Below are 23,100 nucleotides of genomic sequence, written 5' to 3' on the forward strand. Positions count from 1 at the left end.
GCAAGCACCTTCTTTAGAAAACACCCTCTTTGAGCAGCATTGGGACAACACCCAGAGAAAAGCAGCACAAAGACCAACGGACGCAGACCCAGATTTTGAATCTGGTCTAGATTTGCATAAGAGGGAAGCTGCTATAAATGCGAGGTGTCTTGCAGAAGGACCCCGGATCTCGTCTTGTCACCATCGGACCATCGATTTGGATCGGTAGAAGCCCGGCTCCACCCCTCCCCCATCTAACTCACCTGGCCAGTGCAGTTAAGGGGAGCAACTAGTTGGTAACAACAGCAAGACGGAGTGTGTTTATGTCTGTGTGTGTGCGTGAATGCATGACTGTGATATATATCTCATGTGCATATCATAGAGTATTAATTGATACCTGTATTACTAATAAATGTGGCATTTTGCCTTAATCCCCCTGAAAAGTTCCTGTACAGTACTTTGAGTAAAACAGCGAGGGCCACAATACTCCAAAGAAAACAGCTGAGGACCGAAACCCCCCGGCCCTGCGGAAACACCCCCCACTCAGGACCTCCCAGCCTGGCGGAAACACCCCGCCCAGCCCTGCAGAAACAAACCCTCCTTCCCCAGCGCCGCCTCACCAAAACAGCTGTGGGTCAAAAAGGAAGGTTGGTGGTGGGGAGGTGTTACTTGATGTTAAATCAACCAGGGACTCCCAGCCAAAGAGGTGGCTGGGAGCCCTCAGGGTCAAATTAAAGGGCCTGGGGCTCTGACGACTGGGGAACCCGGAGCTTTTCAGGGCTGGGGCAGGGATTTAAAGGTCCCAGAGCTCCTGCTGCTGAGGGGAGCCTGAGCCCTTGAAATCCCAGCCTCACTCCATCCCCTGGAGCTGCCGCCAGGATTCAAAGGGCTCTGTGCTGCCTGCAGCCACAGGGATCCCTGAGCCCTTTAAATCTCAGCTGCTGCCGGGATTCAAAGGGCTCTGGGCTGCCCGTGGCGGTGGGGAGCCCTGAGACCTTTAAACCTCAGCTGCGGCCGGGAATCTCTGCGAGCAGCCCAGAGCCCTTTGAATCCCGGCCGTGGCTGGCAGGCCGGCTTTAGGAAGTGCGGGGCCCAATTTGAACATTTTTGGCGGGGCCCCGCAGGGATGATTGGGGAAAAAAAAAGCCTTTCAGTTCTTAACAACCGGTTCCCTATAAAAAGTTCTGCCACAGTATGTATTTTTTGTACCAGTAGGGTTACCATACGTCCGTATTTTCCTCCCAGATGGCGATTTAAGAACCAAAAAGCCTGACATGTCCGGGAAAGTACAGATGTATGTTAACCCTACCTAAAAGTTCTTTTTTAAAAAGATGGGTCTGAACTAGAAATGAGCTCTGCCACTCCCTTAGGGTGTGCTAGGGTGCACATGTGTGGGTCCCAGCTGCTCCCTGCCCATCTCATTGAAGCAGGTGTGCAGGGTTACTTCCCTCGGAACTGCAGGGCACCAGTGAACATGGGGCTGGCTGGAGGTGGGGAGAGGGGAGGATGCGAGAGGTAGGGTCTGGCTGCAGGCTGGGCAAGGGGTGTGGGGCAGGCTGGAGACAAGAGGTGTGGGGTGGGCTGGCTGGCTTCAGGCAGGGCCACAGGGAGGGTGCGGCATGGGTTGGCAGGGCTGGAGACAAAGGAGTGCGGGACTGGCTGGCTTCAGGCAGCGGGGTGCGGCAGGGGTTGGCTGGAGACGGGTTGGTGCAGGGCTGAAGGCAAGGCAGGGGGTACGGGGTTGGCTGGAGACAGGGCAGGGGGTGCAGGGCTGGTGCGGGCAGGGCAGGCAGTATGGCAGGGGTTGGCTGGAGACAGGGCAGGGGGTGCAGGGCTGGTGCGGGCAGGGCAGGCAGTGTGGCAGGGGCTGGCTGGAGACAGGGAAGGGGGTGCAGGGCTGGCTGGAGACAGGGGTTGGTGCAGGGCTGAAGGCAAGGCAGGGGGTGTGGGGCTGGCTGGAGATGGGCAGGCTGCAGGCAGGAACTGGTGCAAGCAGGGCAGGAGGTGCGGGGCTGGTGCGGGCAGGGGGTGCAGCAGGGGCTGGCTGGGGACGGGCTGGCTGCAGGCAGGGCAGGGGGTGCAGGTACAGGGGGTACAGCCCATCCTCTATGGTGAGTGCCTCCTTCTCCTCCTCCTCCTCCTCCTCCTCCCCCCTCTCCCACTAGGGTAGCAGCAGCAGCCTGGGGCTTGGGGGCTATTTCAAGGGCCCGGGGCGCCCCTGCTTCCACTGCCCCAGCTCTGTAAATAGCCGCGGGAACCCTGGGGAAGCGGCGGGGCTCCAGTGGCTATTTAAAGGGCCGGGGAGGTAGAAGCAATGGGAGTCCTGGACTTTTTAAATAGCCCCCAGAGCCCCGCAGCCATACCCCAGGGCTCCAGCAGCAGGGCTCTAGTGGCAATTTAAAGGGCCTGGGGTTCCAGCCCCTGCTGGGAGCCCCAGGCCTTTTAAATTGCCCCCTGGGGAAACTGGGCCACCCTGGTACAGCGCACTGGCTTTTGCTGGTACTGGGGCTTGGGTGCGGGGTCCTCTTAGGAGCGAGGCCGATTCAAGGGAATTGGTTAAATTGGCCTAAAGCCGGCCCTGGTGGCTGGGATTTAAAGAGCTCTGAGCTCCCCGCCCGCCTGCCCAGAGCCCTATAAATCCTGGCCGCGGCTGAGATTTAAAGAGCTCTGGGCTCCCTGCGGCTGCGGGCAGCTCAGAACCTTTTGAATCCCGGCCGCGGCTGAACTTTAAAGGGGTTTGGATTCCCCGCGGCTACGGGCAGCCCAGAGCCCTTTGATTCCCGGCTGCGGGACGCACAGTGAGACTTCACGGGCCGCACGTTGCCCGTGGGCCGTATGTTGTGCAGGCCTGGCATGGAGGGGCAAAATAGGTAAGAAATTTCCGTGGCCTGTCACTAGCAAATAGTAGCCACCATGGATCCTGCCAGAGGTGGCTACATCTTAGCACTGTGGGAAGCAACCCTTCACAGAGACCATTTGTCTTGTGGTTTGGGATACTTCTCAAGACATGCTGCACTCAGAGTGACCCCCTCATCCTGTGCCAGCTGGAGAAAAGAAAAGGGGCCAGCCAACTCTCCCACTACCAGCTGCGAACCACTGATCCCCAAACAGGGGGAGGCCTCTGGCTTTGATGTGTATTAAATATCAGGCTGGTCTCTTTCTTTGGCAAATATCTAACAGAGCTAAAAGAGGGAACAAATGATCCTCAAAGGAGAGGGGAAAGACAATCACTGGGAAATTTAATCCCCTGCAACATCCAGAATGGAGAGCGACTCAGGGCAACAGGTTCCCCCGAAGGAAGAAGTTTTGGGATTTAGAAACATAAGGAACAGCACAAAACTTGAGAGGATTGTTAATTGACATTTGATAATGACACAGAGGGAAAACCTGAGCTTTCAGATCAGTGTTCAGAAATGAAAGACAAAGGGTGGAAATCAGAGATTTTGGATCCATTTTGCAAATTATAGAGAGGAAAGTGGAAAATCAGAGGGATTTTATATCAGTTGTTGATAGGAGGTAAAATCTGAGTGTTTCACATGAATACTTGATAAATGAATAAAGAGGAAATGGGCAACATTTGCAAACATTTTGTGTTCAATAATCTGAGAAAAGGTGTAAATCTGAGATTTTCTTATTATTTTATAATTAGAGACAGGAAAATCTCAGGGCATATTCAATTAGAAATAGACAACTAGAGAGAAGTGGGGCAAATGTTTAGGTTATTTTATTTGAATCTTTGAGATTTGCAAAGAAATTGTGTCACAAACTGCATATTTGATAACATGAGAGGAAAACACCAAGATCTGAGGGGAGAGAGTCACTTTCCTGTCAGGGCCCAGTGCTCCCTCCCCCTCCCCCTCCGGGGTCTCTCACTCACTGGGGGCTCCAGGCGGGGCTGGTGCGGTCAGAGCCTGGGGCTGCCTAGGGGGCAGGTCCCAGCTGGAGAAAGCCCCCCCCCCCGGCCAGGATAGGAATGTGCTACTGGTAGCAGCCTGGGGCTGGACCCTCTCTATGGGGGACACTTGCTCCCCCCTCCCCTTCCTGGCCCTTCCCACGCCCTGTTGCCAGCAGAGAGTGGCCCCCCCAGCCCAGCCCAGAGGTGTCCCTGTCTCAGGCCCCCCCCAGCCTCTGCCCAGTTCAGAAATCACTCGGGGGAACCATTTCCCACCTACACAAGGACAAATCACTGCAGGTGAAAATGGGGGGAAACACCCCAAACCTGAGATCTGAACTGGCCATTGGCAAAGGGGAGAGAAAATGGGGCACAATGGGGGGAGGGGAACAGGGAACTTCTCAGGGGTTTGAGGGAAGGGGGTGTCAGCCTGGATGTTGCTTGTTGCTCTCTAGGGAGAAAGGGGGCAGGACAGGAGAGGAGGGGGGTCTCCACGGAGGGGGCAGTGGTAATTCCGAGGGGATCTCAGCCCTCCCTTTTTCTCCCCGCTCCTCAGGGGTCACCTGCTCTTCTCCCCTCGCCCCCCGGCCATGTCCCGGCTGCACAGACATTTTCCATCCATCCCTTTCCCAGGTCTCCCCCCTCCGCAGCCCCCGCCCGACCCCACGCAGGGGCTGCTAGGTGTAATGCATGTTCAGTAGGGATTTCTCCCCTACTAATGCTGGGGTGTCCTTCTCCTATAGGTTAGTCTACTAATGATCTCATCTTGGTGCCATGTGTGTCAGTTCATTGCCATGGCACTCGTGTGCTTAGACATCTGAGGATGCTCTATAGAAAAGCTCCTTGAGTGAGGTGATCCACAGGGAGTAGCTCAAAGCTCCAAAGTGCCTGGCCAGGGGCAGGACATTGGCACAGCAAGGGCGGGGTGTGGCAGTGACATCACAAAGGCCTTTTGCAGGACCTCACACTATTGGTCAAAGACTATTGGTGAGCAGGTGGTGACCTCACAGAGAGATCCTGACATCAGTCAGGGGCCAGGGGCTAGGGAAACCTCAGAGACCCCTGTGGCTTTGCTTCAGCAAGTCTCCTTCTCCAGGTCTCTGTCTGAGGACTGAGAGAGTATTCGGGTTCACGGACGTGAGCGCCAGGAGAAACCTCTTTCCAGTTTTCTCCTTCCCTTGTAGTGATTTTACTAGAAAACAGCCGTCCCTGTTTAGAAGGTAAGAGCCTCCTGGAGGTGTGAAACCTGTTCAGTCTGATCCATCTGGTGAGAGTTGAATTCTAGGCATGGAAAACATGAGCTTAAGGAGGCAGAATTTTATTCCGCACCTGGGATTTTGTCCCTTAGAATCATGGGGACATTAGGGTTTGTCCTTTGTGTTTCACCTTTTCCTCCATCCACCTGTCCCTCCCTCCTTTCTCTTCATCTCTTCTTTTGTCCTTTCTCCTGTTCCCCTCCCAACACCAGGACGAGTGTGTGCGTGTGTGTTGCGGGGGAGTGCTCTGCAGCTCTCACTGTGGGAGTTCCACCCAAAAATGTGAGGCTGAAATAGTGCTCAGGCAGTCAGGGCTGGATTAACCTTTTGTTGGCCCTGGCACCAAACATATTTGTGGGCCCCAGTGTAGTCACTGTGGGCTCCGAGTGTGGGCCTGGTGGGGCAGTGCCATTGGTGCCTTCGTATACCCGGTACTGAACCTCAGAGACATTTTTCATTTTGATCACACACCTCTCCATGACTATATGCATTGCCATACACAGCTCCCTCAGCCCGCGGGTTTTCTTATTGAGCTGTACACCCATGTGGGTTTACCAGTGTCCACAGTGAGCAGAACTTTCATAGTGACCAAGGAAACTCCCCACAGATTTATCTCTTTCCTCATTCAGACCTTCTCTAGCCATGTCTCCAGTACCCCCCCATGTCACCAGTCACTGCATGTGGTCCTAGTCTCAGCTCAAAGTCCTAAAGCCAGCAGACACCTGATCAGTTCTGACAGATCCCTCCCTCAGCCCCCATCCTGCCATGTGAGCAAGCCACCTGCAAACACCATTTCCCCAAAGTGAGGACTTAGCCCTTGGGAATCTGAAGACACCAGCGTCTCTCCCTCTGCTCCCATCTACATGCTAGTCTGCTACCTGGTCACCACCACCTCTCCCCATACTTGTTTCCTTTCTACTTTGGACATGCTCCCAACCAGCTGGAAGCTCCCTCTGCAAGCCTGACCTGCTCCCGCCTTCCCTGCTCCCCCGACATTCCTTTCCTACTGGTGACCTCTGTTCCTTGAGGTTAACTCCAGTGTCTTTAGGTGCTCTAGCTTAATGGCCCCAGGAGTCATAGAGCCACTTGTAGTTTCTCTAGCTACAGCCATGGGGCAACTGCCAGAGGCCAGCCTTAGACAGCTGCAGCTACTAGCCGCAGGAGCGGAGGCAATGCCAAGGCTGAGCATGCTTGAACCTTGCAAGGGCAGCACTAGGGACTCTAAATCCTCAGCACTGGCCCTAGGCAGCTGCAGACTCTGGAGTTAGGCACTTTCCTCCTCTAGGTTCCTGCATGGTTACAGAACTGCAGTAAAGTGGAACAATTATCAGCTTCTGTGATTGGAAGATGTCTGGATCCATCTAATAAGACTGTCCTACATAAATGAGGAAAGTTGAGGTGCCTTTATTATTCTTTTGTTCCATTCTTTGTTTCTATGGGGAATTTGCCAGTGCAATATCACTGTCTTCCTTTTAAACAAACAAAACTAAAAAAAAAAGTGTAATGGCTGTTGAAAATAGCAATTCCAGCCCTCGTTAGCACTGTGAAGACCCCAACGTTTGTTGCTCAATTTTCTCCTACTTTTTCTACAGTAAATGACAGTGGATCAGCATATTTGATTTGGGAGAAATGAAGTAACAGCTGCCCAAATTGAGCTTGAGCACTCCTGATTTTGAGGTGTTCAGATCTGGAAGGCAGGGGCTAGATTCCCTTTATGAATATTAGATACATCTGGAAAGGAAAAGTCAATTTCTATTTTCATGGCTCAGAAGTGGAAATCCTCCTGTCCTGTATCTGAAGCTGTCCAGGTCCAGTAGAGCCTCCCCTTCCTTACTTACCATTTTACCTTCTGGTGGGATCCACATACCTCCCTTGCCCAGCTTCAGATAGAGAGGGGCCCTGTCCAGTTAGTCCACCCAGTTCCATCTTTGGGGGCTGCCAGGCGAGGTCACACCAGCATCCCTAAGCCTGTCTGGGGAAGTCTTCTGAGGGTGCTACCTGGGCCAAAGCCTTCTACTCCTTGGTCACACCTCTTCCCTATTCACAGGTGGCACCCCCTTCTAGCAGCCAGCCCCCAGCCACAGCAAGCTGCAGCGCATGGAGTCTCACAGCTTCCCCCCTCCCTTTCCTGTTGATAGCAGCCAAGGGAATGCTGGGAAATGTTCCTTCTCTGCTCCAAGGCAGGGAGCTGGTCAAGGAACTACAGCTCCCAGGGCCCTATGGGGTCTCAGCTCCCCTACTGAATCCAGGCTGCTCTGAGGCTCCCTTTCTGCAGAGGGGAGGAAGTTACTGTTACAGGTCCCTTCAGAGCTTGGGCCTAGCACTATGGCACCATGTCAAATCCAGTACTGCTCCCAACTCTATCCAGCTCTGCTGCTGGCAGGATCCCTTCCCATTCTTTTTGTTTCCTGTCTCCCCTCCAAGGAGAAGCTCTGCATTGTTCCTGTGTGGGGAATTGAACCCAGGCTGTCTGGGTGAAAGCCAAGAATCCTAACCACTAGACCACATGGGACTTCCATAACACGTTTACATGTTCATATTCAATAACACAATTAAACGTAGCCATTCAAAGTAGCCATTTAAAAGAAGCCATTCAAAAAACTTCAAAAACAGACTTCAAAGAGAAATTGCAGAGTTACAACTGATCTGCAAACTTAACACCATTAATTTGAGCTTGAAGAGGGACTGGGGGTGACTGGCTCACTACAAAAGCAATTTTCCCTCTCTTGGTATTGACACCTCCCTGTCAATTACTTGGAGAGAGCCACATCCACCCTGACTGAATTAGCCTTCAACACTGGTTCTCCCCTTGTATGGTAACTCCCTTTACATCATGTTCCAATATATATTTATGCCTCTATCTGCAATTTTCACTCCATGCATCTGAAGAAGAGGGCTTTTTACCCACGAATGCTTGTGTCCAAATAAATCTGTTAGTTCTTAAGGTGTCACCGGACTCCTCGTTGTTTTTGTGAAATAAAAGCAAAATGCACTCTAAGCTGATCTTAACCCTTTCAATGCCCTTACAAACTTAGATGCTTCTCACCACAGGCCGGCTGGTGGCTTTTCAGCCAGGCTCTCCCCTTTCGTCAGCGCTTCAGTTGCTTGGTGTGGGGGTGTCTGTAGATGTAGGTGGACGAGAGAGACAAAGCATGGCAAATGTCTCTGCTTTTATCATGTCCTTTCTTCCCTCTTGGCTTTGCTCCCCCTTCAGAGTCAGGTGAGCATCACTGCGTCTCTCCAAGCAAGTCTGAGCAATTCCCCTGGGGTGTCCTCTTGCAGGTAAGTGATTGCACTGTAGCTCCCTTGCTGAACAATGGCTGTTGATGGGTTGTTTGACACCCTGTCCGGGTGTTGGTTACTTTCCTTGCTGTTGTCACTGGGGAGCTAATATTTGGCTGACTCCCCCACCTTACAGCATAGTGATAACCACACTGCACAATTCTCATAACTTCATATGCATGAATGGTAAACATCTATGGGTAGAGAAATGACTTTCAGCAGATCATATCCTTTCCCCTGATACCTTACAAGGCATGCTCTGTATATAAGATCACGATTATATGAAAATGAGGAATATGGGGGTTACAGCACACTCCCCCAAAGGTACAGAATGTCACACTGAGATTCTATTTTCATTTGTTATGTAACAGCATTAAAGAGATCCAGTGACTGACCAATGGCATTTTCAAGTGCTAAAATAGCAAGCGCTGTTGGTCTCTCATTGGCCATCAGCGACTGAAGATACGGTTTAATGAGCCAGAGCTTCAAGGCGAGGGTGGCTCTGTCCACTGCCTTCCGTTGCGCTGCTGGGCACCAAGTCCCTGGCGGTCAATATGTGAAGCTGGGAGAAGAGAGTGGGGTGGCAAGCGGTGGTAGAACTTTTGCCACCAGGGTCTAGCTGTCTAACTTCCTCTTCGTACTGCTGGGCCCCCGTTGCCTTCAGGTAACACAGGAACTAAGGCAGGAATAGGGTGAGGAAGCAAGTAAAGCCGAGCAAGGAAGGCAAAAGTTAATCTTATCTTCATGGGCAGCTCGCAATGACGTCCTTTTTCTGTGCCACAGCTGACAACAACATCCCAGACAGAAAAGTAACAGGCCAAAAAGAAACCTAGCAGCTGCTGAAACAGTTCAGTTGGGAGCGTGCTAGACTAACAGGCTCTTCTATCCTCCTTTATGCACGGGCGGGATGTTTTCTGAGAGTGCAGCAGTTCCTTTAACTGCCACGAGTCCCTCATTTCAGGCTATGCAGCAGGAAAAGACAGCATGGGCTTCTGCACCGAGTTGGCCCACCTGACCTTTCATTCTTCTCTTGCTCTTTGTCAGCAAGGAGAAGAAAAAGAAGCTCTCCCTCAAGCTGGAGTCACACGGGCGAGGTAAGGACGACTTCCTGAGTGCTGGCTCCAGTCCTCTGCCCTGCCAGCTGACCTATCGAGGGGCTACCACCACATTCTCTAGATTTGTCCATCGGTCTGTGCCAGAGTGAGCAACAACCCAGTAGGTGGAGTTTCTGTAGTGTAGTGGTTATCACATTTGCCTAACACGCAAAAGGTCCCTGGTTCAAAACCAGGCAGAAACATGCTGGCTTCCTTTTCCCAGATCCCCTTGTTATTCAGAAAGGGCACTCCTCCTATTGGCCTGTCCCTGGGATAACTCCAACCCCTGCATGACAGAGGATGCTGACAGCAGTGGAGAAAGCACCTTGGTGTCAGGCTGGAGAACCTAGAGTAGTTAGGCCAGTCACCATTTGGAGGCTTGTGGCTTGGCCACCTCTGCTGTTGGAGGTTGGCCTATAGAGGCTCTCACTTCCTGCTGGGCTCCTTTGCGTGACTGGCCAAAGGAGGAAGTGAGGCAGGAATGGGGCAATAGAGGAAAGTTGAGCTGAGGAAGGCAGGGAAGAAGCTGTGCGGCTAAGTGGGGTTAGTAGAGCACCACCCTTCATTCTGCAAAGCCTGGGGAGGTGTGGTTGGCTGCTGGGAGGTAGAATCCTGTGCCTGCCTCTTGGCTTCCCAGGAGTGGCTACTTGCAGCCCAGGAGAAGAAGGGAGGTTCTGGGTGAAAGGAAAACAAGCAAAGCTGAGTCCAAGTGGAGAATGGCGGCTCCTTTATGGCCAACCTGGGGGCATGACTGATGGTTTTAGAGGTGGAGGCTGGGCTGGCTGTGAGCAACTGGGATCCAGGAAACCCCCACCTGCCCTTCTGAGGGCTGAACCCATGGAGGTGCGGTTGGCTGCTGGGAGACAGACCCCTGTGGCTGCCTGTTGGCATCCCAGGGATGGCTACTTGCAGCCCAGGAGAAGCGGGGTTCTGGGGGAAAGGAAAAGCAGCAATGGTGAGGCTGAGTGGGCTCCTTTCTGGCCGAGATGGTGGACTGTGGTGAGTCTGGGAGTTGCCTGTAAGCCATAAGTGGACGTAGTGCAGTGAAAACTGCTGCTCCATTCTGGCCGACCTGGGGGCGCCATGGATGACTTGGGAGTGGGGGCAGGGCGCTGGCTGTGAGCAAATGGGATCCAGGAAGCCCCAGCCTGCCCCTCCAGGGGCCGAGTCTTCTTCTCTCCTGCCATGGGGAGCCCGACCTTAAGCCTGCCCAGCATGTGCAGCAGCTCGAGCATTAAGCCTTCCTGTGTGCATAACTGAACTACGCCCTAGTGTAATAAGGTGTAAAGTTTAGATTGTGAATTTATCTTTAATTTCCATGGTAATTTACTTTGATCTTTTATTCCTACCACTTATAATCCTTAAAACTCCATCTTTCTGTAGTTAATAAATCTGTTTTATGCTCTACTTAAACTGGTGTATTTTGCTTGAAGTTCTTGGGAAATCTCAGCTCCATTACAAGGCTGGTTCATGTACTATTCACAGTGAGGGAGGGGTGGACCCTGTGTAATAAACTCACACTGATCAGGCTTCTGATTAAGGCAAGATGGTATGATCCAGGGGTGCAAGGCTGCAGAGCTGTAGGGGGGGCGACTTTCTATCATTAGTGTTATGAGTGGCTGCAGAAGCATTCATGTAATTCAGTTGGCTGTGTCCCTACCTACGGATGTCTGTGTAAGTGCAATATCTGCCAGAGATTCACAGCTTGTCTCAGCATCACATGTGTGAGAGGGAGCCCAGGTGGTGGGACAAAGGGCTCAGGGGTCCCACTGTTCAGTTGCATCCCATAGATCCCATCACAGACTTTCAACAACCACAGCGGGTGCTCACTGAGACAGAGAGAGAGATGCCAAAATAGTGATCTCCAGTGCCAGCAGACATCAAACTATCAGAAATTCTGTGAACAGAGAAGACCCTGCTAGTGGAAAATGGCTTGTGAGGTATCATTAGAAAATGCATAACCTACTGAATATTATCCTCCTGTTAAAATGTGTAGTAACACTGTATGTAAAATTGTGAGATTTTACAGTATGATATTACTGAAAAAGTTACAGTTCTGGGGAACACCCACAGACCAGTTCCTCAGAGACAGCAAGGCAAACAGCTGGTCAAACAGCCATTCTCCTGCAGGGGGAAGGTGTGAAGACATTAAGGGCTGGTCTACACTACGGGGGGAAATCGATCTTAGATACGCAAATTCAGCTACGTGAATAACGTAACTGAAGTCGAATATCTAAGATCGGATTACTCACCCATCCTCACCGCGCGGGATCGATGTCCGCGGCTCCCCCTGTCAAATCAGCAACTCCGTTGGGGTTGGTGTTGTTCCGGAATCGATATAAGCGCGCTCAGGGATCGATATATGGCGTCTAGATGAGACGCGACATATCGATCCCCGAGCAATCGATTTTAACCCGCCGATACGGTGGGTAGTCTAGATGTAGCCTTACATTCCATCACAGGGACCTATTGAGGCTGTTGTGGAAAACGACCACAGGATTAATATTTGAATCAGCTCAGCCTGAGGCTCTTTTCTTGGTTACAAGCACGCAGGGGGCGACAGCTATTGGAATACTGTTCCCGAGCTAAAAATCACACAAGCCTTTTACAGCTTAAATCCACAAACAATAACACATACGTTGCACGTTAATTTCCTTATTTGGAATATATTGCAAAATATGATGCAGGTCAAAAGCAAGCTGAACAATCAGTTTTCCATATTTGGCCTTTCCTGTTATTTTTATTACACCTGGTGATATGGGAGCAAGACTCTCCATGTCTCAAGAAATGTCACTACCAACCTAGGCCATTTTCACATGCTGGGGTGCAATCCAGATCAGCGAGGAGTTGTGTCATCTGTAATCCTGGGTGAGATTCAGTGTTCTGCTGCTGGAGCTCCCCTGTCTGGATACTCCCAGCCAGCGTTCAAGGACGCACTGAGTGTCTGTATGATAAGTAACCCTGGACTGGCAGCTCTGACTCCAGCCGCCTGCTTGTTACACCCCAAGCACATTCTGGTTTGGGTAGAGAAGGCTCAGGGTTTGAGAGAAGGCTGGGGGTAGGAAGCTTCTGTTCATTATGCTGGACCTAACCCCAGTTTTACTTGAGTAAAGAGGAGATATTTGACATTGTGTGATGCTGCTCCTGTGCTCTGTTCCCAAAGTGTTCTGCAGCAGAGGAGGGTCTCTGGTAGTATGTATGTTACTGGCCTATTGGGGTGATGCTGAAACAGGACAGGGTACAGATGGCATTGTGGGGGTGGCATGAACCTTCACTCTTCATTTCCCCTTCCAAGAACAGAAGGGACAGGAATCCTTACCCAGCAAGACCATCGTCTCATAGTTCCCCTGCATGACATCTCTGTAGAGGGCTCTCTGAGTGGGGTCCAGCAGAGTCCCCTCTTCCCTGGAGAAATACACAGACACCTCCTCGAAGGTCACCGGCCCCTGAAAGAGCAGGAGTCCAATACTCAGTACCTGCTGACCCACTCACAACCCCACTATTCACGGAACAGCAGCACCAGGGAAATGGAAGCTCCGGGAGGCACATGTTAACAGAGTCCCACCCCACCTTGCTTACAGCAGCCAGGAGGCATCAGAGGGTAGAAAGAGAGAACCTTTGTGTCTCCCATCTGACAGACAGAAGCAGGGTCTTCACATTTATCACATAGCTACTAGCCAGAGCTTAATATAGGAGATGGGGCTGTCTCTGGACCCTGATAGTGGCTCCCTGGTAGGAATCCAAGCACTCTCCAAATAAAATATATGGAAGAAAGGGGAAGTCAATCATAAAGAATAGAAGTTAGAAGGTCAGAATTGTAGTGCCCATTAACAAAGGTTTAGAGAAAATAGAGCCTATCAAACTAACGGGATATCCTTATTGGATGAGATCAAAAGTTTGGTTGCAGCTAATAGTATTGATGTAATATACCTAAACTTCCGTAAGGGACATGACTTGATTAGCACAATATTTTTACTAAAAAAAACTAGAATGATACAAAATAAACACGGCATACATTAAATAGATTAAAAACTCTGATAGTAAATGGGGAACCATGATCGAGTGGATTTCTTTCTAGCAGGTTCCTGCAGGGATTGTTTCTTGGCCCTGTGCTATTTAACATTCTTATCCATGACTTAGAAGAGAGTACAAAATCATCACTGATAAAGTTTACAGTTGCCACAAAGATTGGGGTTGGTGGTAATTAATGAAATGTCAGTAGATTCAGGCTCCATCACTGAGAGTCTGGGAAGTTGTCCCAGCCCTGGCTGGAGGGTTATTTCCTGTTCCACAAAGAGGGGAAGTTCCATTCCCAACTCCTGTGCCTTGAAATTAGGACCTATCTGACACTACACCCCCATATTCATCATAGTGGTATGATTATAATATGATTAGGACATAATTATGATCTATTTTGTAGAAGATGCATCATGTGTGGTGTCACTGGAAAAGTTCTGATTTGCTGAATATGATTATCCTATTTGTGTGCACATATCATGTTCGTATCTGAAGTTATGGATATTGACTCTGGATCTGTATTTCAAATGTGCTTACTCTGGGTAACACCCACAATGAGCCTTTCAGGTACAACAATGAAGAAGCCAGACAGTGCTGATGGCTCAACAAAGACAATGGACTGTGGAAGAGCTTAGCCTTCCTGTGAATGTTTCAGCCAGCCTATGAGTCATGGCTACTATGACTCAGCAGGGCCTGTGACCAGACCACATGACACTAAACTCCATTTTAGTACCTGTATTTTTCCACAAACTGGACTAGGAACTGAGTTTGGAACAAAAGGTTCCCACCATATGGAAAAGCTACATAAGGTGGGGTGTGACATCATCTCTTGGCCTCATTCTCCACACAAGAGAACTTCTGGAAACACCTGAGAAACAAAAACGGATGTGGGGGAAGTGCTGCTCCCAGGATCAAGAGATTTCTAGCTTGTGTATGGAAACTTGGGGGACTGCTTGTACCATCAGTCAGGGTGAGAAATTGCTAATTCAAATTCTATCCATCTAGTATGTTAGGCTTAGTCTGAGTTTTGGTTATTTGCTAAATAATCTGCTTTGATCTGTTTGTTATCACTTATAATCACTTAATCTATCTTTCTGCAGTTAATAAACTTGTTTGATGCTTTATCTTAACCAGCGTATTTTGAGTGAAGTGTCTGGGGAAAATCTCAGCTTGTTGTGCACATCTGTCCCATATCGAGGGGAAGGGGAACTACATTAATGAGCTTGCATTATAGAGATCCCTGTGCACTATAAGATGGTATCATTCTGGATTTATACTACAGCAAGTGTGCAAGGTTGGGGAGTGGGAAATTGGCTCTTGTCTTCTATCTGTCCTTGAGTGGCTTAGGTAACGCACTCAGGTAGCTTAGTTGGCTGCATGGCGCCACCTGCTGTTGTGTTGGGTGATAACAGGCCCTGGAGAGGCTGGCGAAATCTCCAGCAAAGCAGTGTGAGAAGGGCCAGCCCAGCGTGAGGGTTAGAGGACACAGCAGTTCCCAGAAGCTCCACAAACTGCCTCCTGGGGGTGACAACCCATCACGCCCTACACTACACAAGTCTCAGCAGGTTTGTCACATGCTGTCCCCTCCCTTTCTCCACCCGAGATATTTCCTGCTTCCCACCACCTCTAGCAATTCCCACCCTCTTATGCATTTACTGCTCCTCAACCTCCAAGCAGAGCCCGCCACCCTGATAATCTCTTACCTGAGCCAGCTCCATTGCAGCCATTTCCTTGCCCCTGGGAGGACGAGATGATCTGCAGCGAAACATGGATGTTATTCTCTGGCCTGCCGGGGTGAAAAGGGCAAGGTGTGAGAATTCAGACTAGGCTTTTGTCCATTCCCCAAGCCGATTCCCCCCAGCTTTTCCCCTGCTAATGCACATTCTAGGTTCTAGCACACTGTGAAGCACAGAGTGACCTTATTCCAGTACAGGCCTAGCCCCCTCCCACCAGGGTGTAACCCTCTGACACATGGGGAAACCCTCCCAGTAACAGTCTCTCTCTTACACGTATCAAGTTTGCGGACAACACCAAGCTGGGAGGGGTTGTAAGTGCTTTGGAGGATTGGATTAAAATTCAAAATGATCTGGACAAACGGGAGAAATGATCTGAAGTAAATAGGATCAAATTCAGTAGAGACAAGTGCAAAGTACTCCACGTTGGAAGGAACAATCGGAGGCCAGAGAAGAGCAGAAACAAAGGAGTCACTTTGGGGGATTCTCCCTGTCATTGTCCCCAAGGCAGCTGTCTCAGGTTTACAAAGGTGTTTCATGTTCCAGCCTTTATACAGTCTCTCCTGGGAGTGCCCCTTTCATGGACTGGGCCTAGTTTTAGTTTTTGGTAGTTAACAATCTTGGTTTATTGTTCATCTAACCAGTATGTGTGGATTGAAGTGTGTTGGAAACTCTGTTTGGGATAACAAGCTGGTGCATGTCATTTTCCGCTGATGAAATGACAGACTTCATATGAGCTTGGGTCGTTCAGTAGCGTGCTGGACAGTGCAAGATGCACATTTCTGGGGGAAAGTTGGGCACTTGAGAATTTGCTGGTTTTCTCCTGAGGTGTAATTCATGAGTGGCTGTCTAGCAGCACTCAATACTGTGTAGCTGGGAGTGAGTTACATGCTGGAGACTGTGTGTTAATTGGCCAAGAGGGGCTGTTCTCGCGGGAAAACAGTGGAAAAGGCACCCCATGCTGGAGGACTGAGGGGACAGCTATTTAACAGTCCAGATTGTACTCTGGGTAACATCACAGACACTCATTATGACAGAGCCTCTTACAACACAGAGAAAGTAAATCCATGTCCCAGAAATCGAAGACTCCAGACAGAGGGCAAGTGTCCCTGGCACTGCTTCTTGCTGACAGAGAGGTTCAGAGACAGTGCGAGAATCCTGGGGAAGCTGGGAACAGGAAGCATGGGCTGGCGGGGTTCGGTGGAGAAAGGGAACAGGAAGGGCAGGGATATTACTGAATCCAGGATCTCAGCAGTACTAGATGACAGGATAGCACATAGTGCAGCCCATTGGAAAACACAATCCCAACTATACATACAAAATGATGGGGTCTAAATTAGTTGTTTCCACTCAAGAGATGGATCTTGGAGTCACTGTGGATAGTTCTCTGAAAACATCCACTCAATGTGCAGCAGCAGTGAAAAAAAGTGAACAATGTAGGAAATAATTAAGAAAGTGATAGATATGACAGAATATCTCATAGATCATATTTGTAAAAACAGCAAATAAATCCATGATACACCCACATCTTGAATACTGCATGCACATGTCACCCCATCTCAAAAATAGATATATTGGAATTGGAAAAGGTTCAGAAAAGGGCAACAAAAATGATTAGGGGTATGGGACAGTTATGCCAGACCTAACCCCCAGTTTCACTTGAGCAAACAGGAGATATTTGACACTGTGCAATACGGCTCCTGTGCTCTGTTCCCAAAGTGTTCTGCAGCAGAGGAGGGTCTCTGGTATTATGTGTGTCACTGGCCTATTGGGGTGATGCTGAAACAGGACAGGGTACAGATGGCATTGTGGGGGTGGCGTGAACCTTCACTCTTCATTTCCCCTTCCAAGAACAGAAGGGACAGGAACCCTTACCCAGCGAGGTCACAGTCTCATAGTTCTCCTGCATGACATCCCAGTAGAGGGCTCTCTGAGTGGGGTCCAGCAGAGCCCACTCTTCCCTGGTGAAATACATAGCCATCTCCTTGAAGGTCACCAGCCCCTGAAAGAGTAAGAGTCCAACACTAAGGACTTGCTGCCCCACTCACAGCCCCACTATTTGTGGCAGAGAAGAGTGAATCAAATGGAAGCTCTGGGTGGATCATAGTCAGGAGAGTCCCACCTCGACCTGGCTCAGAGTATCCAGCAAATGCCAGGGTGAGGGGATGAAGAGAGAGCCCCTTATCTCTCCCAGCATATCCATCACCCCCCTACTAGCCACTGACTGATACAGGAGATGGAGCCCCTAGCAGGGTCCAGGGAGAGCTCGCTGGTAGGATGCCCAACACCCTCCTCATTGTGAGGAGCGGGATATGAAGGGAGAGGCAGCTCCAATAAGCCTGACTCATGGGTGTCCCCTTTATATCTCACAGCAGCTGATGGTTAATGAGGTCAGGCTCCAGCACTAGGAGTCTGGTCAGTTTGACTAGCTCCATGTAGGTGGGTTATTTTCTCTCTTCACAAATTAGGGCATTTCCACCTCCAAACCTCCTGGGTCTGTTCCTAGAATCTAGGCCACTTAGTAAATAACTCCCAGCAGGTCTGCCACACCCTGGCCTCCTCCTTTCCCCACGCTGTGAATTTCCTGCCCCGCTCCAACCTCCAAACCAGACTCTGCAAACCTTCCCACCTCTGGTGTATTTGCTCTCCCTTTCCTCCAGCAGGAACCCACCAGCAACCCCCCGATAATCTCTACCTGGACTGACTCCACTGCAGCCATTTCTCTTCCCTGTCCCACGCCAGGCTGGGATGAGCTGGAGCAAAACATTCTGCAGCCTGTCTGGGGGAGAAGGGCAGTTGTGGGCGTTTCACAACCGGTTTTAGTTAATTTCACATCACAATTCCCCCAGGCCCTTTCCCTGCAGACAGACACCCTAGATTCTGTCATGCTGGGAAATGCTCAATCTGTTTATTACAATTTAGACCTGGCCCCTCCTGCCAGGCTAAGTCCACAGACACATTTTTAACCTCCCTTCTCTCTCCCCTCACCCCTTCTCTGAACACAAGGCTAGAAAAGAGCAGAACCAAAGGAGTCACTGTGGGGGATTCCCTCAGACACTGACCCCACGGCAGCCACACCCCAGCAGGGGGAATATGGAGTCAGGAACTGGCTTTTGCTCTGTCTGATCCTTGTTTTGTTCACTGGAAAGTGGTTCTGCCCCAGGATGCAGCAATACATGTGTCTGGGTGGACTAGAGAGCTGGAAATCTCTCCCCCACATTCATTTCTCCCACTGCCCCTTTCAGTCTCTCCTTCCCCTGTCCTCTCTCCCTGCCCCTCTGGCTGGGACAGTCCCATTCCTGGGGGCTTTGCTCTCCCATGGCTGGATTTCCTCCTGGCAACCGCTAATGGGAGGAGAAATGAGGTGGTGTTGTTTGTGCAGAGTCACTTTCTTGCCAGACCCTAGGACATTCCCTGAGGTCTTTCAGTTACCTGGAGACTCTGGCTCAGAATTTAGTAGTAACAGGGCCCAGGACTGCCCTAGGGGGCTAGGACCAGCTGCAGAAAGTCATCCCCTGGGCCGGGCAGAGAAGAAGCTTTAATTAAGGTCACTTCCCAGCACAGAGCCCCACTGGGGGAGCAGCAGCTGCCAAGCCTGGTCTCCCAGATCACAATGGAGGCTGCAGCATCTGACCCAGGAAGCTGAACCCCAATATCCTGAGCAGAGAGGGACAGAGTGTATGAGCAGCTTCCCTCCTTTAGCTCTCTGGGGAGAGCAGCTAATGGGAGCCCCTCCTCACAGGGAGAATGGCTGATCTCATTTGACCCACTGTCCATCTGGAATCACTCCTTGTCTTTCCATACAGTGACTCTGGATTAACAACGGTCTCAATGACACCGGATTTCAGAAAGAATGAGTTCAGAACGCTGTGGAAAAGACCATCGTGTGGCAGTGCTGACTCCCTTCCCACCTCCCTCACCCCCGCAGATCTAGGACAAGGACTGGGGGCAAAAATTTTCCAAACGGAACCGAAAGTTCCTGCAGTTTTCAAAAGAGGAGAAAAGTAAATTCTGTGATTTCACACTAACAGTGTTTGCTAAGTGGACAGAAAGTTATCACAGTGACAGGGCACGTGACTGGGGAATGGACTTGGTGACCTGGTGACTAGGAGCCAGGACTCTGGTACAAGTTGACCAGAGAGAAGGATCATGGTTAGCAGCAGCCCCCAGACACCCCCTAGTACCCAGAGCCCAGACCCCCCAGCCAGGGGCCCCAGACACCCCCCAGCCAGGATCCCATCAGATATTCCCTGGGACGCAGCCCCCAGAGTCCCTGGCCAGGGACCCCAGATACCCCTCAAAGCCCCACCGGCCAGAGAACCCCCACCACACCATGATTGCCAGGTTGGGAATCCCAAAGGGTTCCCCCCACCAAGAGCCCCCAGCAGCCAGGGACCCCCTCAAGGGACCCCCCCCCACTGGGAACTCAGTCCCTCACTGCCTGCCTAGGAACTTCCCCACCCTCCAGAACGATCTACCCTGACATTTGCCTGGGACCCCCTCCTCTGCCCAGTGTGACCCCCTGATGCTTTACAGTGCGACCCATCACTCTGCTTCCCTGGCATGCCCTCACCTAGTGCCAGGGATCCCCTCCCCCAGCTCTGTGCACTGGGCATGGCAACAAAACCAGGAACCAGCGGGGGAAGCACAGACAGAGCCCCTGGCACAGAACCAGGCTCCCTCTAACCCTCTGTCCCGCCTCCCCAAGAGACACCCACCCCCACTGTTCTGCAGCCACCAGGCCCCCAGCGATACCCACCTCCAGGACCCATAGCCTCAGGGATGGGCACATCAGAACCACCACCCCCGAAAACCCCAAACCTCCACAACCCACCAACCTGACTAGGGTACCCCCTGCCCAGCCACCCAGAGGCCTCCCCCTACCACAATGCCCCTTCAGCTGCAATCTCCCCACACAGACACCTTCCCTGCCCCTGCAAGTGTTACCTCACAGAGTGGGAGAAGTGGCTAGAAAGTTAACACCACCTCCTGCTGGCCAGTCACACAGGCAGAGGGAGCCTGGGGAGTGCTTCTTTAACAGGAGAATGGAAGGCCTGGAGGGCAAGAAAGATCCACGGGCTGTCACTAGCAAATAATGGCCACCATGGATCCACCCCAGAGGCGGCTGCATCTTAGCACATTGGGAAACAACCCATCATATTCAATTAGAAATAAAACAACTAGAGAGAAGTGGGGCAAATGTTTGGGGTATTTTATATCAATCTTTGAGACACGCAGAGAGAACCCTGTCACAAAGGACATTTGATAACATGAGAGAAAACCACCAAGATCGGAGGGGATTTGATGTTGCTATTAAATAACTAGTGGAAAAGGGGGACTGTTGGACTGGATTTTATATGACTGTCCAATACATAAACAGAATGTGATGGTCCCCCCCGGCCACGGGGCAACCATTCACGTGAGCAGCTCAGAGCCCTTTGAGGAGCTGATTTAAGGGCGGGGGGGAGCTGGAAGGCTCCCTGGACAATGGAAGGGGGCCGCAGGGGAATTGGGAAATGGGGTCTGGGCAGTCTCCATGGGGGATGTGCTCCTCCCTTCCCTTCCCTGCCCTGGCAGAGAACGGGAACCTCATCCCATCCCACTCCAGTGGGAGCCATGTTCTGGGGAATGACCCAGGGCAACAATTTCCCACCCAAACAAGGACAAATCGCTGCAGATAAAATGGGTGGGAAAATCCACCCCCCATCGGAGAGATTTTAAATTGACATTTGAGAAGTATGGAGAGAAAAGGGAAAATCAGAGGCAATTAGAGAGCTGATCATTGGGGGGGGGAGGAGAATCTCCCTGGATTTTATAGCCACGTGTGATAATGAGAGAGAAAAGGGGAAATCTTGAGAGAATGTGTGTGTGGGAGGAAGTGGCAAAAACAGGGACAGGATCCAGTTAACTCACCTCCCTCCCACCCCGGGAATGTCCTGGCTGCACAGAGACAGATCTACCCCCCCACCCCAGTGACCTCCCCCCCCTGCAACTCCGGCTTCTCCTCCCCCCTCGACACCTCCGCCCTCACACCAAAGGGGGGGGCTCTGCCAGCGCCTCCCCCTGAGCTCAACTCCTGCTCCTCCCCCCAGCCCGGATTGTGCCCTTTAGCCCCCCACGAACCCTGCCTCCAGCTGCCTGACCCCCCCCCGCCCATCAATTTCCTGCTCTGCGCCCGCCCCTCCCACGCTCCCTGTTACTCCCCCGCCCCGCTCCAGCCCCGCCCCCAGCGCCCGGCGGAACGTTACGGCTGGTCCGGGCAGGGGGAAGGGCAGCGGCTTCAGCGGCTGTTACTGGGTATGCGCAGTGCCCGGGAGTAGCACATTGCTATGGGGAGGGATTTAATACACCGCCCCCCCCCGCCTGGCCCGGGGTCCGCCCCTCCCCCCCACACGACGGCCGGGCCCCGGCCCCCCCATCCCAGCGGGGCGGGCGGGCGGATCCTCCTGCAGCTCCACTGGGGCCGAGGCGCCTTCAAGGCTTCTCCCAGGCTCCCTGGGGCAGAGTCACTTTCCTGCCCCCCAGCGCCTCTCATTCCCCGGGGGCTCCGGGTCACAATGTCCCACCGCCCTTCCCCCGCCTGCAGCTCCGGCTTCTCCCCTCCCGCCCCCGCCAGCCACACCAAGGGGAACCCCCGGGCCCCAGTCTCTGTCCCCACCTGGATCCCAGCGGGGCCGGGGGCAGATCCTGGCTGCAGCTGAGAACAGCGGCTCCGCTCCGGCTCGGGCAGCTCCAGCGCTGCTGGCAGCACGTGGAGAACCAGGAAGCAGCTGTTCAGCCCGGGCTCTGTGTCACAATGTGCCAGAGCCCCGCCCCCAGGAGCTGCCCCGCCCCTGAGCTGAGCCAGAGCCCTGCTCCCAGGAGCTGCCCTGCCCATGGGCTGTGCCAGAGCCCAGCCCCCAGGAGCTGCCCTGCCCATGGGCTGTGCCAGAGCCCCGCCCTCAGGAGCTGCTCCACCCCCGCTCTGTGCTGGAGCCCCGGCCCAGGAGCTGCCACGCCCCCGGGCTGTGCCAGAGCCCCACCCCTAGGAGCTGCCCTGCCCATGGGCTGTGCCAGAGCCCCGCCCTCAGGAGCTGCTCCACCCCCGCTCTGTGCTGGAGCCCCGCCCCCAGAAGCTGCCCCGCCCCTGCTCTGTGCTGGAACCCCACCCCGAGCAGCTGCCCTGCCCATGGGCTGTGCCAGAGCCCCTCCCCCAGGAGCTGCCCAGCACCTGGGATGTGTCAGAGCCCCGCCCCCTGTAATTTCCCCATGTTGGGTCTCTGAACTTTGTTCTCCTGCCGCCTTCTTCCCAGCACCCCCTGCTCCCTTCCTGTGTCTGCAAACACCCCCCCTCCCCCGGGGCCGGCTGCAGTGCTCGCTGAGGCTGACTCCAGTGGCTGAAGTTGCCTCCATCTCTGCTTCACCTGGAGGGGGAGAGACAAAGAGAGGAGATGGTCCCAGGGTGTGAAACCAGAATCAGGGGGCAAGGAAAGAAGGACTGTTTGGAAAGGTGGGTTTTTTGTGGGGGGGGGGTGAGCCAGAGGGATTCAGAAGAAGTTGGGCAGCAGAGGCTCAGGGAAATTGAGGGGAACCTCCTGGGTGTCTCAGTGTTGCCCAGGGTTTGTACAGCACCTTGCATAATATGGGGTCTGATCTCAGTCATGGTCTGTGCAGCACCTGGGAGCCCTGATGTCTGTTTCCTGATCACAGGCTCTGGGAATGGAGAGAGGGAAACCTCAGCACCTGAAGGTTAATGCAGCCCTGTGTGCAACCCCTGCTAGGGTGATCCGACAGCAAATGTGAAAAATTGGGATGGGGGTGGGGTTAATAGGCACCTATATAAGAAAAAGACCCAAAAATCGGGACAT

General features: G+C 52.3%; 1 protein-coding gene and 1 non-coding gene across 2 annotated transcripts; one reads left to right on the forward strand and one right to left on the reverse strand.

The window, feature by feature from the left end:
• Positions 1-9,633: 9,633 nt before the first annotated feature.
• On the forward strand, positions 9,634-9,706 carry TRNAV-AAC (transfer RNA valine (anticodon AAC)). Its single transcript has one exon. It is a non-coding gene; the product is annotated as a tRNA-Val (tRNA).
• A 2,659-nt stretch (positions 9,707-12,365) lies between these two features.
• Positions 12,366-22,032, reverse strand: LOC127053661 (zinc finger protein 560-like). Its single transcript, XM_050958749.1, has 5 exons — positions 21,912-22,032; positions 17,949-18,032; positions 17,129-17,255; positions 15,224-15,306; positions 12,366-12,949 (listed from the first exon to the last, which is right to left on the reverse strand). The coding sequence occupies exons 2-5, from the start codon at positions 18,018-18,020 to the stop codon at positions 12,782-12,784; spliced, it is 450 nt and encodes a 149-aa protein (XP_050814706.1). The 5' UTR covers positions 18,021-18,032; positions 21,912-22,032; the 3' UTR covers positions 12,366-12,781.
• Between the last annotated feature and the right edge of the window lie 1,068 nt (positions 22,033-23,100).

This window comes from Gopherus flavomarginatus, chromosome 6 (genome assembly GCF_025201925.1).
Source record: "Gopherus flavomarginatus isolate rGopFla2 chromosome 6, rGopFla2.mat.asm, whole genome shotgun sequence".
In the NCBI taxonomy this organism is placed as follows: Eukaryota; Metazoa; Chordata; order Testudines; family Testudinidae; genus Gopherus; species Gopherus flavomarginatus.

Bases quoted from the DNA above. Each gene is read 5' to 3' on its own strand.
- LOC127053661 (XM_050958749.1), bottom strand. From the start codon at position 18,020: ATGTTTTGCTCCAGCTCATCCCAGCCTGGCGTGGGACAGGGAAGAGAA. The intron at 17,256-17,948 runs GTAGAGATTATC...TTACTCTTTCAG, and splicing joins CTGCAGTGGAGTCAGTCCAG to GGGCTGGTGACCTTCAAGGA. The intron at 12,950-15,223 runs GTAAGAGATTAT...CTGCTCTTTCAG, and splicing joins CTGCAATGGAGCTGGCTCAG to GGGCCGGTGACCTTCGAGGA.